Source organism: Doryrhamphus excisus, chromosome 15 (assembly GCF_030265055.1).
Source record: "Doryrhamphus excisus isolate RoL2022-K1 chromosome 15, RoL_Dexc_1.0, whole genome shotgun sequence".
Lineage (NCBI taxonomy): Eukaryota > Metazoa > Chordata > Actinopteri > Syngnathiformes > Syngnathidae > Doryrhamphus > Doryrhamphus excisus.
The window spans coordinates 1,787,794-1,805,423 of NC_080480.1; the positions used below are offsets into that span (position 1 = coordinate 1,787,794).

Sequence of the window (17,630 nt, forward strand, 5' to 3'; positions counted from 1 at the left end):
CTGGAACTATTGGCAAAATTAACCATTTGTGTTTTGTTTTTTTTAAGTATCACTTGTAATGGAATGAGTGTTTCATGCTAATCTATGATTTTCACAACGTTTCACAACTGTGAAATGAGTCGAGGAGTCTCGAGGACAGTTTACAATTTCATTCAAACAGAGTAGATACAAGCAATTCCAATGACAGCGCTGGAGAGAGCGATGAGCGATTCCAACAAGCAAGATAATACTGGTAAGCAAGTTCACCAAGCTCCCGATCTCACTTCATATCATTGAATTCAAGCAGAGTGCCCTCTTGTGGCTGTTGGCTGTAATGTTTTTAGTCTGTGGTTTATGTCAGTATGTTAACATTTAAAAACTTTTTAATATCTGAAATGAGTAATTCTGTGATGTATCTCAATTATTTATTAATGTGATAAAAGTACAGCATTGGTGAAACACTCACAATTTATGTTTATATGCTTTACTACTAATGGTTTTATTTTCAAGTGTTTAGATTTTGCACTTTTGTGGTCCTTCGATCATCATCATCAACATCATTCCTTAGTGGTGAGTACCTCTGCATTTTATACTTTATTGCAAATGTTGGTGAAAATAATTTTAAATTAAATTTTTTTCATTTTTACTAATTTACTGTATTATTATTAGTACAGTAAACCTTGGATATATCGGATTCAATTGTTCCCACTGGTTTTGTCCGATATAAGCGAAATCCGTTATATGCGTATACCGGAAAATGTCCGTTTTACGCATATATGGGATTTATATCCGGTATATGCGTAAATGGGATTTTATCCGTTATAAAAAGGCACTTCCTTGACTATGTTTCCAATGTACCTGGACGCGCAGGCAACGCTGCAAACGCTGCAAATGACGTCGTATAGCGGCCTGTCACGATTCGGCGAATCGGAGCGCCACGATGCGGCCATCCGATATATGCGAGGGAAATTTCATGGAAATGCATTGGAACGGGACTGGAGATTTTGTCCGAAATAGGCGAAATCTGTTATAAAAAATCCGATATATGCAATGAATTTTTATTGGAAATGCATTACAGAAAAATTGGTTCTTTTTTATCTGTCCGTTGTGAGCGAATTTCCGATATATCCGAGTCCGATATATCCGAGGTTTACTGTACTAATGATTTTATTTACAAGTGTTTAGGTTTTGCACTTTTGTGGTCCTTCGATCATCATCATCAACATCATTCCTTAGTGGTGAGTACCTCTACATTTTATACTTTATTGCAAATGTTGGTGAAAATAATTTTAAATTATTTTTTTAAATTTTTACTAATTTACTGTATTATTATTAGTAGTAGTAGTATTAGGAATCTATCAATATTTTTAATATTTTATAATCTTTCATACCAAAAATTTTAGAAAATTTGTATATCAAAATATGTTGCTGGAAATGTATGCATTAATTATATAATAATAATAATAATAATAATAATAATACATTTTGTCATTGACTCCAGACGTAGAGCAGATGGAAGGTTGTTGAAGGTAGTATATGAATGTCCAATTGGCATCCATGTTTCCATCAAGCTACATCTGTGTCTACAGGTGTAGATTACCACTGCCAGTGTATGACTGAGGAGTCATTGAATAACGACTTGGGTATAAAAATCCAATCCATTATTATTTAATGATTAAAATAAAAATTGTAGCAATGATTCACTGGCTGACATTGCCAAGCTAACCCCAGACTACATCAGTGGACTAGACACCATTAGATGGTTTCTGATGTGCAGACTCAAAGCGTTATTTTTTATTTTTTTATTTTTTAGATGAAAAAAAATCAACTATGTGGACAGAATGTAAGCATTCACCCTTGAAAAGATTGTAAAAAATAATAAAGTTTAAAATAATAAACTTTGGAGCACAGTGGTTTAAAGAAGTTATCCTTGGAGTTCTCTGTCGGTGTGTCAGCACCTCTCAGAATGGAGCGTTGATGGGCGTGGCAATCGGCGAATGTTCTCGTAATGTTGACCACATTTTTCATCACGTCAAGGTCATGTTGACGTTCAGATGAAAAGAGGATGTGGGGACGGCGGGCGGGCGGGGGGTTAGCAGGCCGACATGTTGATGAGAGATGAATGGAATCGCTGGGAATGAGTTGCCAAAATGAAAACAGATGGAACAGAGTTGTCTGTTGTGGATTAATATGGATTAAAGAAGTGTGTGTGTGTGTGTGTGACTTCCTCTGCTGTGTTCCTCATTATGTGATGAAGAGGAGAAAGGAGAGCAGACCTGTAGTGCGGCAGGAAGGACAAAGTTAGACGGAAAGGAGGCTGCAAGGAGGTGAGAATTCTTCTTTTCTTCATCCTCATCCAGTAATTGCCGCCGGATAATTGAAACCTTTTGGAGACGAGATGCCACTTTTTCCTCTACTTTGCGTCTACTTAACCCCTAATTACTTGTTTTTCTGTCGCGCTTTTCATTAGCGGCGCACCTTCTCCTTCAGAAAACCTCATTAATCATCTGAAGTAAACCGGCAAAGAAGCTCGGACGCTGCTTATGTTTTTAACGACGTGGTGGAATTGACCTCCGAAATGATCGTACTTGATGTTAAAAATCAACTTTCATCTATGTCCTCATTAGGGTCACGGATGAACCGGAAGCTATCCCAGCTTCTTCCCCCACCCGGAAAATGATGGCGTTCCTCCGACAAATCCGTTCCCCTCCGCTCTCCTTCGTCCAGACCGTCGTGTCCCTCTGCCTGGCCGCCATGGCGCTCGCGTCCTCCCACTGGTGCGTGGGCAAACAGAAGGTCCCCAAGCCCCTGTGCTCGCCCACCAAGCACAGCAAATGCATCCCGGTTCCCGGCGTCTCCAATTCGTCCAGCATTCAGTTCTCCTGGGAGACGGGAGACGACCGCTTCGTTTTCCCGGCCTTTCACACGGGCCTCTTTGTCACCTGCGAGGAGAACATCTACACGGACACATGGGGTGAGAGAACACAATATTAGGTACATGATGTGTAAATTGTGTACCTAATAAACTGTCCGGTCAATAGAGGTCAAAGTTTCTCAGAGGACATCCATAAATGAGATATCCTTGGACTTAAACGGAGAGGCCGTATTAATACAGAAAGCTGTTACCGTCATAATTGTGGGATTTGAGAGGCGGGTCGTCGGTGTTAATGTGTTGTCTAGCGGAGCGTTATTCCCAAGGTGAGACGATGATGCGCACAAACAGGAAGTGAAATCAACAAATTAGGTCATAGAGGCAGTGGAAATCCAAGGTGATAATATGAACTGAGGCTTCAGTTTGTGTGCGCTGGAATTTGTGTGGGTCAGTGTGTGTGTGTGTGTGTGCTCAGCCCTAAGGGGATTAACTTAAGTGTGTGTTCCGCTTGCGGAGATTTAGCCTTCAGCAGTATGGCTCAATCAGGGAACAGGAGTCCTGAGAGCAAAAGGTCAATACGATTCCCAAACAGCGGCTGGGTTTTCACAACTGATTTTGGATGACGAGTCCACCAAGTGGTCAAAGTCTATGAATCGATCATCTGGTGATCTTGGATTGCTGGTCCTCCATCTTGACGGTGAAACGTATTCATTCAGAAGAGCATAAAAATATAGTATCTAAGGTATTTGACTTTGACTGTCAAAAAATGCTGTCTTTTCCTCTCTATGGAAGGACTGCAGTCCTTCAAGACGATGACGAGTCCACCAAGTGGTCAAAATATATGAATCAATGTACCCTGGTAATATTAATTAATTAATATTAATTAATTCAGAAGTCCTGAGAGCAAAAGGTCAATACGATTCCCAAACAGCGTCCGAGTTTTCACAACTGATTTTGGATGACGAGTCCACCAAGTGGTCAAAGTCTATGAATCGATGATCTGGTGATCTTGGATCCCTGGTCCTCCATTTTGACTGTGAAACGTATTCATTCAGAAGAGCATAAAAATATAGTATCTAAGGTATTTGACTTTGACTGTGAAAAAATGCTGTCTTTTCCTCTCTATGGAAGGACTGCAGTTTTCAATTTTTTGACGAGTCCGCCAAGTGGTCAAAGTCTATGAATCAATGTACCCTGGTAATATTAATTAATTAATTAATCAATATTAATTAATTCAGGAGTCCTGAGAGCAAAAGGTCAATACGATTCCCAAACAGCGGCCGGGTTTTCACAACTGATTTTGGATTTACGAGTCCACCAAGTGGTCAAAGTCTATGAATCGATGACCTGGTGATCTTGGATCCCTGGTCCTCCATCTTGACTGTGAAACGTATTCATTCAGAAGAGCATAAAAATATAGTATCTAAGGTATTTGACTTTCTGTCAAAAATACTGTCTTTTCCTCTCTATGGAAGGACTGCAGTGACAAGCGCCTTTCAGCTTGTTCCATCTAGTCCTGTTCCTCATGACGAGTCTTAGTTTTACCCGTTTGACTTCCGCCGCTGTGCTGCCTTTGCATGTCGTTTTGCTACGTTCTTGTACCCTGGTAATGTTCTCCTGTTCAAGGTCTGTCCTGTTTTCCAGTTTTTCCTAGTTATTCTGTGTTTTTGATGTGCCATTTTGAGGCGAGTGAGGCCTTGTTTGTGTGTTTGATTGGCTTTCCATCGAGATCTTTTAGTCCGATCGCACTATTGTGTTGAAATGCCCGCTTGAGTTTGTTCCAACTCTATCTTCTCTGAGTTTAAGTAAATTGGATTGGATTGGGGGCCGTACTTCCAGACCAGAGTCGGCTTTAGATGCTCAGCAAGCCTCAGATTTAGCAAAAGAGTTTGATGCCACTTCAGAATACTGGTGTTCTTATAGAAGATCCGTTGTTTCTTTTCCAGAGGAGAAGTGTCGAGGGTTCTACACGTTGACTCCAGGATCCGAAAAAGGTGAACGACATCGCTTTCTTCAAACCGCTGATCAAATTCTTCATATTGTTTTGTCGTTCTGCCCCCCGCCCCTCAGCAATGATGTGGTTGTCGCTGTCCCTGGAGCTCATGTACGTGGCTCTGCTGTTCATCAGCTGCACCCTGCTCTCCGTGCAGTTGTGCATCAGGGCCTGGTTCCCGTCCACGCAGCGCTGGGGTCAGCTGCTCAACGCTTTCGCCGCCGTTTTCACAGTCCTGGGAGGTGCAGTGTGTTTTGTTTTTATTATCGGATTTTTGTTTTTTTATTTGATTGGGTTGGTCTCTACTTGGATCTCACCAGGTCTGCTCGGGATGGTGGGTCACATGATGTTCATGCAAGTGTTCCAGACTACAGCGTCCATGGGCCCGGAGGACTTCAAGCCTCACAGTTATGGCTACTCCTGGGCGTTCTAGTGAGTTCATCACACACACACACACACACACACACACACACACACACGCGCGTCTTCCTTCCAGGCTTTTGGACTGTGGTTGTCCAGGTACAATACGGTACTAGTCGTTTGGAGTACAGACTCCATAAACAGACTCTAAAAACCGTCATTCTCCAGCGTCTAAACAGCTGAAGTGGACAGTTTTTGGCTCACTGGCTAGCGCTGCTCCATCTAACTCTCAATCGGTGGGGGTGTGGACGCGGGATCGAACCCGGGCAAGATCGTATGGCTTGTCCACGTTCATGTAAAGACTAAGTACTAAGAATATTATCTAAGGTTGGCTCCTGGGGGCAACAGATTAATACGAGAATCCCAGACTTCCCAGCTGCTTTGCCCAGCTCCTCTTAGCAGATGCTAATGGGTTCCCAGATCACTTGAGGGACATGGTGTCCCCAAGGGGGAGTTGCCAGGGGGTGGCATCCTAACCAGATGCCCAAGCCACCTCATCTGGTTTCCCAATACGGAGAATCAGCGGCTATACTCCCAAGTTTCTACGGGATGACTGTGATGATCTCGGCCTCCCTACGGAGGAAACTCATTTCGGCCGACAATCTTGTCTTTTCGATCACAAGGTCATGAGGTCATTATCAAATATATTAATAAATCATCCTTAAACGTATCCGACGGAGTCAACGCTTGGTGAAGATGTGTATTCATATATCGTATTGTTTACGTTCTTCGTTGAATGCACTGGCGATATTACTGCCTTTCCGCGATTATTATTATTATTATTATTATTCCCCGATGCCATCCTGCTTCCATATTCCGAGAGATTATCTTAGTTCACTATTCCAAATGTTATTCCCATGCTGAACCGTGAGAGCGGGAAACACTGCTTCCGATTAACCACGAATGCCCTAAAATGTACTTTCAGATCGAGTGAATAATTCTATAATACTTTGTTTGTCTTAGGCGGTGGCCTAGTGGTTCGCTCGTTTGCCTCACAGTCAGGAGATCGAGGGTTTGAGTATCCGAGGAGCTCCGTGTGGAGTTTGAATGTATTTTTTGGGGGGGTTTCCAGGTACTTCCGTCGACGTTCCAAAAACTGCAAGCTGGCATAGACTCTGTAGTACACTTTTAACTGAAGATGTTTACTATGGAAATGTAGTATACTTTGTTTGCTCCGCCAGTGTTTGTTTAAGCTAAGCTATTTTTATGACACCTGAACATAGCCTAAAGCGCTCTTATTTTGAAGGGCAGAGGTGTGTTGTGTGACTGTTGCAAACGAATAAACCTTCCACATCAGCTAGCTTCCTGAAACCTTGGCTTATGTTAGCATGAGACGGATAGCATTGATTGGCGGACGTCTCTGGTCGCTAAGAGGAAGTCCAACGTAGCGTCATTTCCATACCATGAGAACTCATGGTCTTCTCCGCTGATGCTCACCAGCTTCTTCTTCCTTGGTGCTAGCAGCTATTTCTTCTGGTGAGCATCAAAACTAGGAATCATTTGAGGGATCCCGGAAGAGAATCGGAATGTCGGACCCACGTGAGACTTCATGGCCAATTCCACGATATCTGTTGTGTGTCTCCATCAGTGTGGCCTGGTTTGCCTTCACTGTCTGCATGTCGGCCGGCGTCTCCACCCTGAACAACTACACCAAGAAGGTCCTGATGGTGGGACCCAGACTGAACTCCAGCCTCAACCCCTTCAACTTCAACTTCATGGGTTTGCTTCCGCCAGCTCCTTACTACGCCGCCCCGTACTCCGGCGTCAGCCGCACTCATCCCCGGTCTCGCTACCAGATCTCCCACTTGTCCCCCTACTACGCGCCCCCGTCGACTAAGGTACCATCGCCCGCTAAGACCCCGCGCTCCATCCTTGTACCCCACTCTGTATCCTTTCCTGTGTCCGCTTCCTCTTTACATCCTTCGTCCTTCCGGGCGCCGTCTCACTCAAATAGCTCGCCTTTTGTCGTCCACGGACCCCGAACGGCCCCCGGTTACGCAACAGAGCAGGACTGCAGCCTTCTTTAACCTTTTGGGGTCCTTCGGGCCACTCTAACTTGAAGTCCAACTCTTCTTCTTGGCTATTTTCTGCTATTCCGTACAATTGTCCGGATGATTATTAAAAATGTGTCAAAAACGGGACATTTCGATTGATTTTCTTTGTACTAGCGCTAGCTCGTATACATTTTAGATCTTCGTTGTGGAGGGGGGGGTTTGTGGTGTTTTTCCACAAATATGCTGTCACCTTGTACAACTTCATTGTTTTTACTGGCCAATGAAAGTCAGACCCTGGAGGTCACGGATGTACCATCCCCTCAGGTTAGGGCTGTCCTATCTAGTATTTAAACATGAACTGATGATACCTTCTTGGATGAGAGATGACGAAGGGGGGGGGGCGTTTCCCAGTGCGTTTCCCAAGTGCGTTTCCCAGTGCGTTTCCCAGTGCGGTTTCCCAGTGCGTTTCCCAAGTGCGTTTCCCAAGTGCGTTTCCCAAGTGCGTTTCCCAAGTGCGGTTTCCCAAGTGCGGTTTCCCAAGTGCGGTTTCCCAAGTGCGGTTTCCCAAGTGCGGTTTCCCAGTGCGGTTTCCCCAGTGCGGTTTCCCCAGTGCGGTTTCCCAGTGCGGTTTCCCAGTGCGGTTTCCCAGTGCGGTTTCCCAGTGCGGTTTCCCAGTGCGGTTTCCCAGTGCGGTTTCCCAGTGCGGTTTCCCAGTGCGGTTTCCCAGTGCGGTTTCCCAGTGCGTTTCCCAAGTGCGTTTCCCAAGTGCGTTTCCCAAGTGCGTTTCCCAAGTGCGTTTCCCAGTGCGTTTCCCAGTGCGTTTCCCAGTGCGTTTTCCCAAGTGCGGTTTCCCAAGTGCGGTTTCCCCAGTGCGGTTTCCCCAGTGCGGTTTCCCCAGTGCGGTTTCCCCAGTGCGGTTTCCCAAGTGCGGTTTCCCAAGTGCGGTTTCCCAAGTGCGGTTTCCCAAGTGCGGTTTCCCAAGTGCGGTTTCCCAAGTGCGGTTTCCCAAGTGCGGTTTCCCAAGTGCGGTTTCCCAAGTGCGGTTTCCCAAGTGCGGTTTCCCAGTGCGGTTTCCCAGTGCTCATTTGTACCGTCTGGTCGGGATGGCCAATGCCAGATGATGAGTCCACATCTCTGTAAACAATGTAAACAAGGAAGTGATGATGTAGGGACGTATCTGATTGGTTGGCTTCTGAGTGCCACAAGATGGAGGCAAGTTGTCGGGATCGGATTGTGTATAATTTGTGGCGATTGCAGTGTGTTGTTCGTGTGACTAGATGATATGGATAAGTGTGTCTGGAGGGGGGGAGGCGATCACTGAAGCCACTGTCGGAATCACACGGACATAAAAAACCACAATAATTGGTTGAAACTCTGGTTTTATTATAGTAAAAATCCTCGTCATCCACGATGACAAAACAGCATAAGATATACAAAGCATAACAGGGAGCATATTTACACACGGTATGGAACGGCAGTTTGGGCGTGTCACTTTCGGGGGAATCGGACAATGACTTTTTCAAGGCAGTGAAGGCGGTCCATTTGTAAGAGGTTGGATTTAAGTATTACCGTTAAATATCTGTCGGGTTAGTACTGTTACACAATATTAACGTCTTCGGATGCCATTTTTGGACATTTGCACGGTGGTGTCACTCGGTGACCGGCGTGTACCGCAAGCCGTGATGGACAGGTGTCATGCGGCGGTTGAATTAGTGACCGGGAGGAAGTACAGTATATGCGTTTAAGTTGATAAAATAATGACAAAAAAAAAACAAAACATGAAAAATAATAGGCTCACCCCTTTTTATCCACTTCTATTCATATTTAAATGTACGTACAAAGAAAACCTGTGAGGTTGCTAGAAATTAAAAATCATTCTTTATTTAAGCTTTTTTTTTTTTTTTTTTTTTTAAATTAGGCCAAACCGACTAGAAATATTACAGTAAACCTCGGATATATCGGATTCAATTGTTCCCACTGGTTTTGTCCGATATAAGCGAAATCCGTTATATGCGTATACCGGAAAATGGAAGGATTTTATATCCGGTAAATGCGTAAATCGGATTTTATCCGTTATAAAAAGGCACTTCCTTGACTATGTTTCCAATGTACCTGAACGCTGCAAATGACGTCGTATAGCGGCCTGTCACGATTCGGCGAATCGGAGCGCCACGATGCGGCCATCCGATATATGCGAGGGACATTTCATGGAAATGCATTGGAACGGGACTGGAGATTTTGTCCGAAATAGGCGAAATCCGTTATAAAAATTCCGATATATGCAATGAATTTTTATTGGAAATGCATTACAGAAAAATCGGTTCTTTTTTATCTGTCCGTTGTGAGCGAATTTCCGATATATCCGAGGTTTACTGTATTCCATTGTGGAGCAACGGAAAATAGATTGTGCCTGTCTTTTACTGCCATTTTGGAATGTTACAGTCTATCGCTCCGTAATTACAAATCAAAGATTTTTCTATCGCTAAAAGAGATCCAGTCAAACGGAGTTAACTCCAGCGTCGTTCTCATGCCGTTTTCTTGCGTAGCACAAAGTAAGTGATGGCGGAGACGAACGTGAGAACAAAGGAGATCCACGCCAGGATGTAGCAGTGACCGTACGAACCGAAATTCTCGTTGAGATGGAATCGGTCCGTGTAGATGGATGCCGCGATCATGATGCAGAGACCTGCAAAAAGGGTCGAAGTTTAATGGACGTTAATGGGGGGCGGCGTTATCGGAAGGGTGCCGTGGGTGCAAGGAAGCAGACTCACAAGCGAGGGCTTGGAAGACGCCCGAGATGGTGAACCTCTGTCCTTTGTTCAAGGTGAAGAGCTGAACTACAAACACAAAGATGCCCAGGATGGAGAATATACAGGCGAGCACCGAGCTGGCCTGCACCGCCTGGAGGTAGTCTGCAGGGGGAGACAGAGAAAGCGATACGTGACAAGGCCCGGGCAGGACTGCCATGGACTACTGTTAGATAGCGTAGACTAGACGGCGTTGTGGCATTGGCATAGCGACTAACGAACGATACCCCTACCACTTGAAATGCTCGGTCTAGCTCAGGGGTGGGCAAACTACGGCCCGGGGGCCACATCCGGCCCGCTAAGTGTTTCAATATGGCCCGCCTGTTTTTTTCCCAAAGTATTTCGTTTAAACTCAACACATAACCTGGCATCGTGGCTGGTGCCAACTTTTTGATGGTTGAGGTAGCTGCTTTATCAATTTCGTTATTTGATGTGGTCTGTTGTTAAAATACTCCTGGAAAAAGGAGCACAAGCACAATAATAGTAGATAGATAGATAGATAGATAGAGATAGACTCTCTTTATTGTCATTGCACAAAAACACAGTCGTGAAATTGCCAACGAAATGTCGTTGCCTGGCTCCCATATAATAACAGACACAAAAGAAGATAAGTAATAATAAATAATAATAATAATAATAATAATAATAAAGTGGAGAATAAATAGATAGAATAGACACCAAATATGAACAACATAATGTAAAGTGCAGCGTGAACAGTAAATTGCCCAAATAATTTAAATAATTTAAATAAATAATAATAATAATGTTGTCAATAATGATAATAATACTACTATTATATTAATATTGTTGTTAATAATATTAATATAATAATGGTAGTAATAATATTATTAACAAAATAATAATAATAATATAATAACATTACTATAACTAATAATAATAATAATTCTAATAACAATAATAATAATAATGTGGAGAATAAATAGATAGAATAGACACCAAATATGAACAACATAATGTAAAGTGCAGCGTGAACAGTAAATTGCCCAAATAATTTAAATAATTTAAATAAATAAATAATAATAATAATAATAATAATGTTGTCAATAATGATAATAATACTACTATTATATTAATATTGTTGTTAATAATATTAATATAATAATGGTAGTAATAATATTATTAACAAAATAATAATAATATAATAACATCACTATAACTAATAATAATAATAATTCTAATAACAATAATAATAATAATAATAATGTTGTCAATAATGATAATACTACTATTATATTAATATTGTTGTTAATAATATTAATATAATAATGGTAGTAATAATATTATTAATAATATAATAACATTACTATAACTAATAATAATAATTCTAATAACAATAATAATAATAATAATAATAATAAATTTATAACACACTTTACATCAAATAAATAATTTCAAAGTGCACATATAGAAGATTGCATGACACTTTTACATGTAAAATATGTGTAAAAATATAGGTGTAAAAATTGTTACGTGTAAAATACTACATATCCCCCCCCCCCCCCCCCCCCCCCCCCCGTCAATTTTGTTAAATTAATGCGGCCCGCGAGTCAAAAAGTTTGCCCACCCCTGGTCTAACTGCAAACGGTAGACTGCTTGGCAAATGTTTGACTCGGGTCTGGATTAGACGCGCTCACAGGAATGCAAAGTCAACACTGGCTGCATACTTACTTTTAATTAATGCAGCTGGGGTCACATGACCACGTCCATTAGAATTGGAAAGACGTGTGTGTGTGCACAAAGACAGGTTCTCCCTCAACCTTGTCTTTGCGGGATCGTGTGTGTGTGTGTGTGTGTGTGTGTCTCGTACCCTCTGGGTAGTGTGATCCCGTGGGGAGGTCGGTGTAGTTCCACACGCCATTGCTGTATATCCACCTGGCCCACACGTCAGTGGAAATGGTTTCAGTCACCCACCAAGCCTGAGGAAGCAGTCGACACAATTAGTAAAAAAAAAAATTTTCAATGAATATTCACATGTTTATATTGTTTATATTATAGTAATTATTATATTTTCACAATTATAAATTAGTTATATAATTTAGTAAATACAAAATGAGCAATGCATGCAAGAAATTGTTACAATTAATTTATAAAAATAAAACATTTAATAAATATTTTATATGTAATATCAATAAAAATAATTATAATATTATTATACAGAATATATTTACCGTTTATTAAATAACTGAAATTTTCACATAGAATTTTACATGTTTTTGCAATATTTAGTATAACTCTCAATAAAAAAACAATTTTGAATTCATAATTACTCAATAAATAATACAGTAAATATTTACATTTGCAATTAAATAACTTAAACAAATAATACATTTAATAAATACAACATTTATTATGTGTAATATAAATATTATTTTTTCTAAATATTTATTTTTTATTAAGTAATTAATTCCATAATGTTTTTTATTCTATTACTTTTTCATAATTATAAATTAGTTACATAATTTAGTAAATACAAAATGAGCAATGCATGCAAGAAATTGTTACAATTAATTTATAAAAAAATAAAACATTTAATAAATATTTTATATGTAATATCAATAATAATAATTAATATTATTATAATATTGTTATACAGAATATATTTACCGTTTATTAAATAACTGAAATTTTCACATAGAATTTTACATGTTTTTGGAATATTGAGTATAACTCTCAATAAAAAAAATATTGAATTCATAATTACTCAATAAATAATACAGTAAATATTTACACTTGCAATTAAATAATTTAAACAAATAATACATTAATAAATACAACATTTATTATGTCTAATATAAATATTATGTTTCTAAATATTTATTTTTTATTTATTAAGTAATTAATTCTATAATGTTTTTATATTATTACTTTTTCATAATTATTATAAATTAGTTACATAATTTAGTAAACACAAAATAAGCAATACATTAAATATTTATTTAAGAAATTGTTACAATTAATTTATAAAAAATAAAACATTTAATAATTTTTTTATATTTAATATCAATAAAAATAGTAAATTAATTAAAGAACCTTTTTATATTATTACTCTTTCTTAATAATTATTATAAATTAGTTGCATAGTTTAAGTAAACACAAAATAAGCAATGCATTAAATATTTAAGAAATTGTTACAATTAATTTATAAAAAATAAAACATTTAATATTTTTTTTATATTTAATATCAATAAAAATATTAAATTAATTAAAGAACCTTTTTGTATTAAATAATTATTAATGACTTAATGTTTTTTATAATTAACTTTTTAATGATTAATTAAATATTTAATTAGGCATATTTCTTTAATTAATAATAATAATAATGTTTTTGTGTGTGTATTACATGTCTGGACTTTAGGGACTCTAACATGTTGACATCCGTCCATGACTCGGTAGTAAACAACGCTGGCGAGCATGCGATGTTTACGCCTCGTGTTCAGGCACGCTCGGCACGGCCGACCAGAGGGGAGGAATGCATTCCACGTCTCGCTGTGGAATGCGGCGCTCACCGCCACACGGCCAACAACGCCACATAGTTGTGCGTGAATGCCGAGTATGCGCAGGCGACGGCGACGCCGCCTGCCTGCCTGCCATTGACGAGCAATGACGGCGGCTGACGGGCCCACGTGTTCCATCCGTCTGTCATCGCTGAGTGACAGCGGGAATGAAAACTCGGGAGTGATGAAAGAGCCGACCAATCCCTCATCTGCGTTTTTTTTTTTTTTTTTTTTTTTTTACCGTCATAGCCGAGCTGAGTCCGACCTTTCAACTTTTGGTCTACCAGGAAGCGGCGCAACGCCAACACTTACGTTGTCAATGGTAGCCACCAGAAGGAGAATGATGCCGATGATGTGGAGGGCGAAGATGGCGGCGAGGAGAATCAGCATGATGGCGGTTGGCTGTGTGACAAAAACGCACGGAGAAAAGCGGTGCTTTTATTTTGTAGTACAACTTTGTTTAGTACAGTAACAGTAATGCAAGCGTACTAGCGCACACTAGCATAGCACAACTCTTTGGTTTTGCGGCTTCTAATTAACTCCGAGTCATTCCCAAGGCTTGCTTATTCCCACAGTGACGCTGTGGATTTGCGAGGACCCGTCACAAGCTACAAAATAAATCTCGTCTTTGCTAGCGGAAACTGATCGTTTGAGAGGGAAGCTCACGGCGGGAAGATGAGTTTGGACTTGTCTGGCGCTCGCAAGAACCCCCGCCACTCCTTAAAAATAACTGTAACGGATGTAGTACTTTACATCCTCCGGTTTAAAAAAAAAAACAAAAAAAAAAAAAACGACAGGAATATTTAGAATGATTTCTATAGAGCAGGGGTCTCAAACTTGCGGCCCCCCACCTTGATATGAAAGTTTGCTATGGATGCTGCATGGTATATCATGTACCAGGAAATGACAGCTTAAAGGTGTGTGCACACCGGACACAATTGACGCGATTTTGCAAGTTAGGACGCTGCTAGCAGATGTAACGATGCTAATTTGCTAATTGGGTAAAAATGGTTAAGTTTCATTAATGTTCATGATCAAAGTTAAATAACTCTTAATACTGAAAAAAAAAATTCTTTACCCACCAACTATATTTGGTTTCTTATGTTTTTCTTGTTTGCTGTTTTATTATTATTTTATTAATTTATGTATTTATTTATTTATTACTTATTTATTTATTTATTTTCTTTATTTTGATTTTTTTTTTTTAATCTTATTTTATTGACAGTTTTTTTCAGTTTTGAATAAATAAATGAAATAAATTTATAATATAAATATATATATATATATATATATATATATATATATATTTGCTAATTGGGTAAAATTGTTAATTTTCATTAATGTTCATGTTCAAAGTTAAATAACTCTTAATACTGTTAATTTGAATATGAAAAAAAAAATATTTACCCACCAACTATATGTGGTGTCTTATGTATTTCTTATTTGCTGTTTTATTATTATTTTATTTATTTATTTATTACTTATTGATTGATTGATTTTTGATTTTTTTATCTTATTTTATTGACAGTTTTTTATTTGTATTTTTTCAGTTTTGAATAAATAAATGAATTAAAAAATATAAATTTATAATATAAATAAAAATATAAATATATATATATATTTGCTAATTGGGTAAAATGGTTAATTTTCATTAATGTTGATGTTCAAAGTTAAATAACTCTTAATACTGTTCATTTGAATATGAAAAAAAAAATCTTTACCCACCAACTATATGTGGTGTCTTATGTTTTTCTTATTTGCTGTTTTATTATTATTTTATTTATTTATTTATTACTTATTGATTGATTGATTTTTGATTTTTTTATCTTATTTTATTGACAGTTTTTATTTTTATTTTTTCAGTTTTGAATAAATAAATGAATTAAAAAATATAAATTTATAATATAAATAAAAATATAAATATATATATATATATATATATATATATATATATATATATATATTTGCTAATTGGGTAAAATGGTTAATTTTCATTAATGTTGATGTTCAAAGTTAAATAACTCTTAATACTGTTCATTTGAATCTGAAAAAAAAAAATCATTACCCACCAACTATATATGGTTTCTTATGTTTTTCTTATTTGCTGTTTTATTATTTTATTTGTTTATTTATTACTTAGTGATTTATTTATTTTCTAGTATTTTTATTTATTTATTTTTATTTTATTTTAGTGAAGACACTTTTTTTATTTTTATTTTTTAGTTTTGAATAAATAAATGAATTAAAAAATATAAATTTATAATATAAATAAAAATATATATATTTTAAACCTGATGCGGCCCAACCTCACCCAGACCCTATCTCCAGTGGCCCCCAGATAAATAGAGTTTGAGACCCCTGCTATAGAGTATTGCCGTTTTTTTTTTTTTTTTTTTTTTTTTAATAAATCAAAAGCGGTGCAACTAGCGTCCTCTTATGTAGCCTCGTATTCGGAACTGGGTGTGAAACGTGGAAGAGCCACATCTGGAATGCGCCGCTTCTCTCTCGGCGGTAAAAAGGAGTGGTCAAGGGCTGGGCCCCCGAGTCCTTCCGTCTCACGCTCTTGCACTCGTACTCTCACTCCGATACACATGTGTCCTTCTGTAACTCCACACCTTCTCACCCGACATCTTTTTATCTGCCCTAAACCGCCACATTGAAGTGAAAGATTGCATTTGCAAATATTTGTGTTGGATAATAATCTCCGCCTGGGGGGGGGGGCGAAGGAGCCTGAATACAGACGTGCTCTTCAGCTACTTTTCTGCCCGAGGGCAACATTCTAATAAAGTACTGGGTGGGAGAGCGTATAAAGACTGGCAATGCAAATAGCTTTGAATACACACTAACTGCTTTTGGCTTTGGGTAGAAACCCATCTAAAAAAGTGTCAGTAGACGATAGAACACAAAAAACTGTGAAATATTCTCGCTAGGAAATATTACCGATGAAGAAGATTTGGGTGGGACGTTCAGACTCATGCAAGAACTGGTTCTCAGGGCATGAAAAGTCGCGGTACAAAGTGGTAATGGATAACGTAGTAAAAAGGTAGTAGACGCCTAGTAAACACCCCCAGCGTGAGGTAGAAGAGTACTACTAAGAGTTTTCTACTTACTGTTTGATAGCCGTCTGTGTCTTCAGGTTCAATTCCTCCTACTCCGGAGAACACAAACTTCAGACTCAGCCTGGCAATGTACAAACACCAGAGACTACCCGTTCGCCTGCTTTGGCCCCGCCTTCTTTTTCAAGTCCACACCCCCGCCCCCTCTAACGCTCTCTCCTACTGTCTCGGACCTATCCCTACTCGTCCCGCCCCCACTTCCCCACTTCCATGACATTCTTTCCTCATTTGGTGTCTCCCAAGTTTGAAACTCAGCTGATGGTGATCTTGTAGTGGGAGGGCAGCTCATGAGTCACTGACGTTTGGTGGGGGAACTCCCAAAACTGTGCAGGGTGGTGAATTTACGCCAGTTACCATGGTGACAGACGGACTTCATCATAATCACACACTGTATGGACGTGACATGGTTACAACCGACTAGAAAGCTGCATAAATTATGACACTTGGCTCTTTTTCTGGGAGGACTTTCCACAAGATGTTTTTGTCCAAAAAAAGAACATTTAAAAGGTGAGAGGTCAACCAAAACAGACTAAGCATATGTTGTGCAACACGTCTTGGTAAAATGGAGAATTAAAATGCAAGGGGGAAATAAGGGGCCGATCTCAGTAAGAACTGAACTGTAAAAAAAAACACAAGAACTATCTCAAGAAGAACTACTTGATAAGAATCTAAAGAACCAGTAAGAACCGTAAGAACTATCTCAAGAAGAACTGGTAAGCACCATAAGAACTATGTCATAAGAACTAGATCTCTGTAACAACCGAAAAGAACTGGTAATAACAAAATAACAATAAGACCTATTTTATTAAGAACTGGTAAAATCTTTGAACGATCAAAATAAGAACCGGTAAGAACCAATAAGACCTGGTAAAACCCTAAGAACTATGGAAATAAGAACTTGCAAGAACCAGAAGAACTATATCTATACTAAGTT

At 38.8% G+C, this 17,630-nt stretch overlaps 2 protein-coding genes across 2 annotated transcripts; one reads left to right on the forward strand and one right to left on the reverse strand.

Annotated features, from left to right (window-relative positions):
• The first annotated feature begins 89 nt into the window (after positions 1-89).
• On the forward strand, positions 90-8,003 carry LOC131102736 (germ cell-specific gene 1 protein-like). Its single transcript, XM_058048242.1, has 9 exons — positions 90-232; positions 490-549; positions 1,158-1,217; positions 2,237-2,306; positions 2,607-2,953; positions 4,798-4,845; positions 4,922-5,086; positions 5,165-5,276; positions 6,853-8,003. The coding sequence occupies exons 1-9, from the start codon at positions 181-183 to the stop codon at positions 7,289-7,291; spliced, it is 1,353 nt and encodes a 450-aa protein (XP_057904225.1). The 5' UTR covers positions 90-180; the 3' UTR covers positions 7,292-8,003.
• Positions 8,004-8,620: 617 nt separating this feature from the next.
• Positions 8,621-16,824, reverse strand: LOC131102740 (epithelial membrane protein 2-like). Its single transcript, XM_058048248.1, has 5 exons — positions 16,691-16,824; positions 13,893-13,982; positions 11,894-12,002; positions 10,030-10,170; positions 8,621-9,944 (listed from the first exon to the last, which is right to left on the reverse strand). Exons 2-5 carry the CDS (start codon positions 13,968-13,970, stop codon positions 9,784-9,786), a joined length of 489 nt encoding a protein of 162 aa, XP_057904231.1. The 5' UTR covers positions 13,971-13,982; positions 16,691-16,824; the 3' UTR covers positions 8,621-9,783.
• Positions 16,825-17,630: the final 806 nt, after the last annotated feature.

What these genes read in the sequence shown, in the direction of transcription:
- LOC131102736 (XM_058048242.1), top strand. Translation starts at nt 181, where the DNA reads ATGACAGCGCTGGAGAGAGCGATGAGCGATTCCAACAAGCAAGATAAT. An exon ending in ATCAACATCATTCCTTAGTG is followed by an intron (nt 1,218 to 2,236) that starts GTGAGTACCTCT and finishes TATGTGATGAAG; the next exon opens with AGGAGAAAGGAGAGCAGACC. An exon ending in GGAAAGGAGGCTGCAAGGAG is followed by an intron (nt 2,307 to 2,606) that starts GTGAGAATTCTT and finishes TGTCCTCATTAG; the next exon opens with GGTCACGGATGAACCGGAAG.
- LOC131102740 (XM_058048248.1), bottom strand. Translation starts at nt 13,970, where the DNA reads ATGCTGATTCTCCTCGCCGCCATCTTCGCCCTCCACATCATCGGCATC. An exon ending in TGGTGGCTACCATTGACAAC is followed by an intron (nt 12,003 to 13,892) that starts GTAAGTGTTGGC and finishes CTGCTTCCTCAG; the next exon opens with GCTTGGTGGGTGACTGAAAC. An exon ending in CGTCTTCCAAGCCCTCGCTT is followed by an intron (nt 9,945 to 10,029) that starts GTGAGTCTGCTT and finishes CCCTTTTTGCAG; the next exon opens with GTCTCTGCATCATGATCGCG.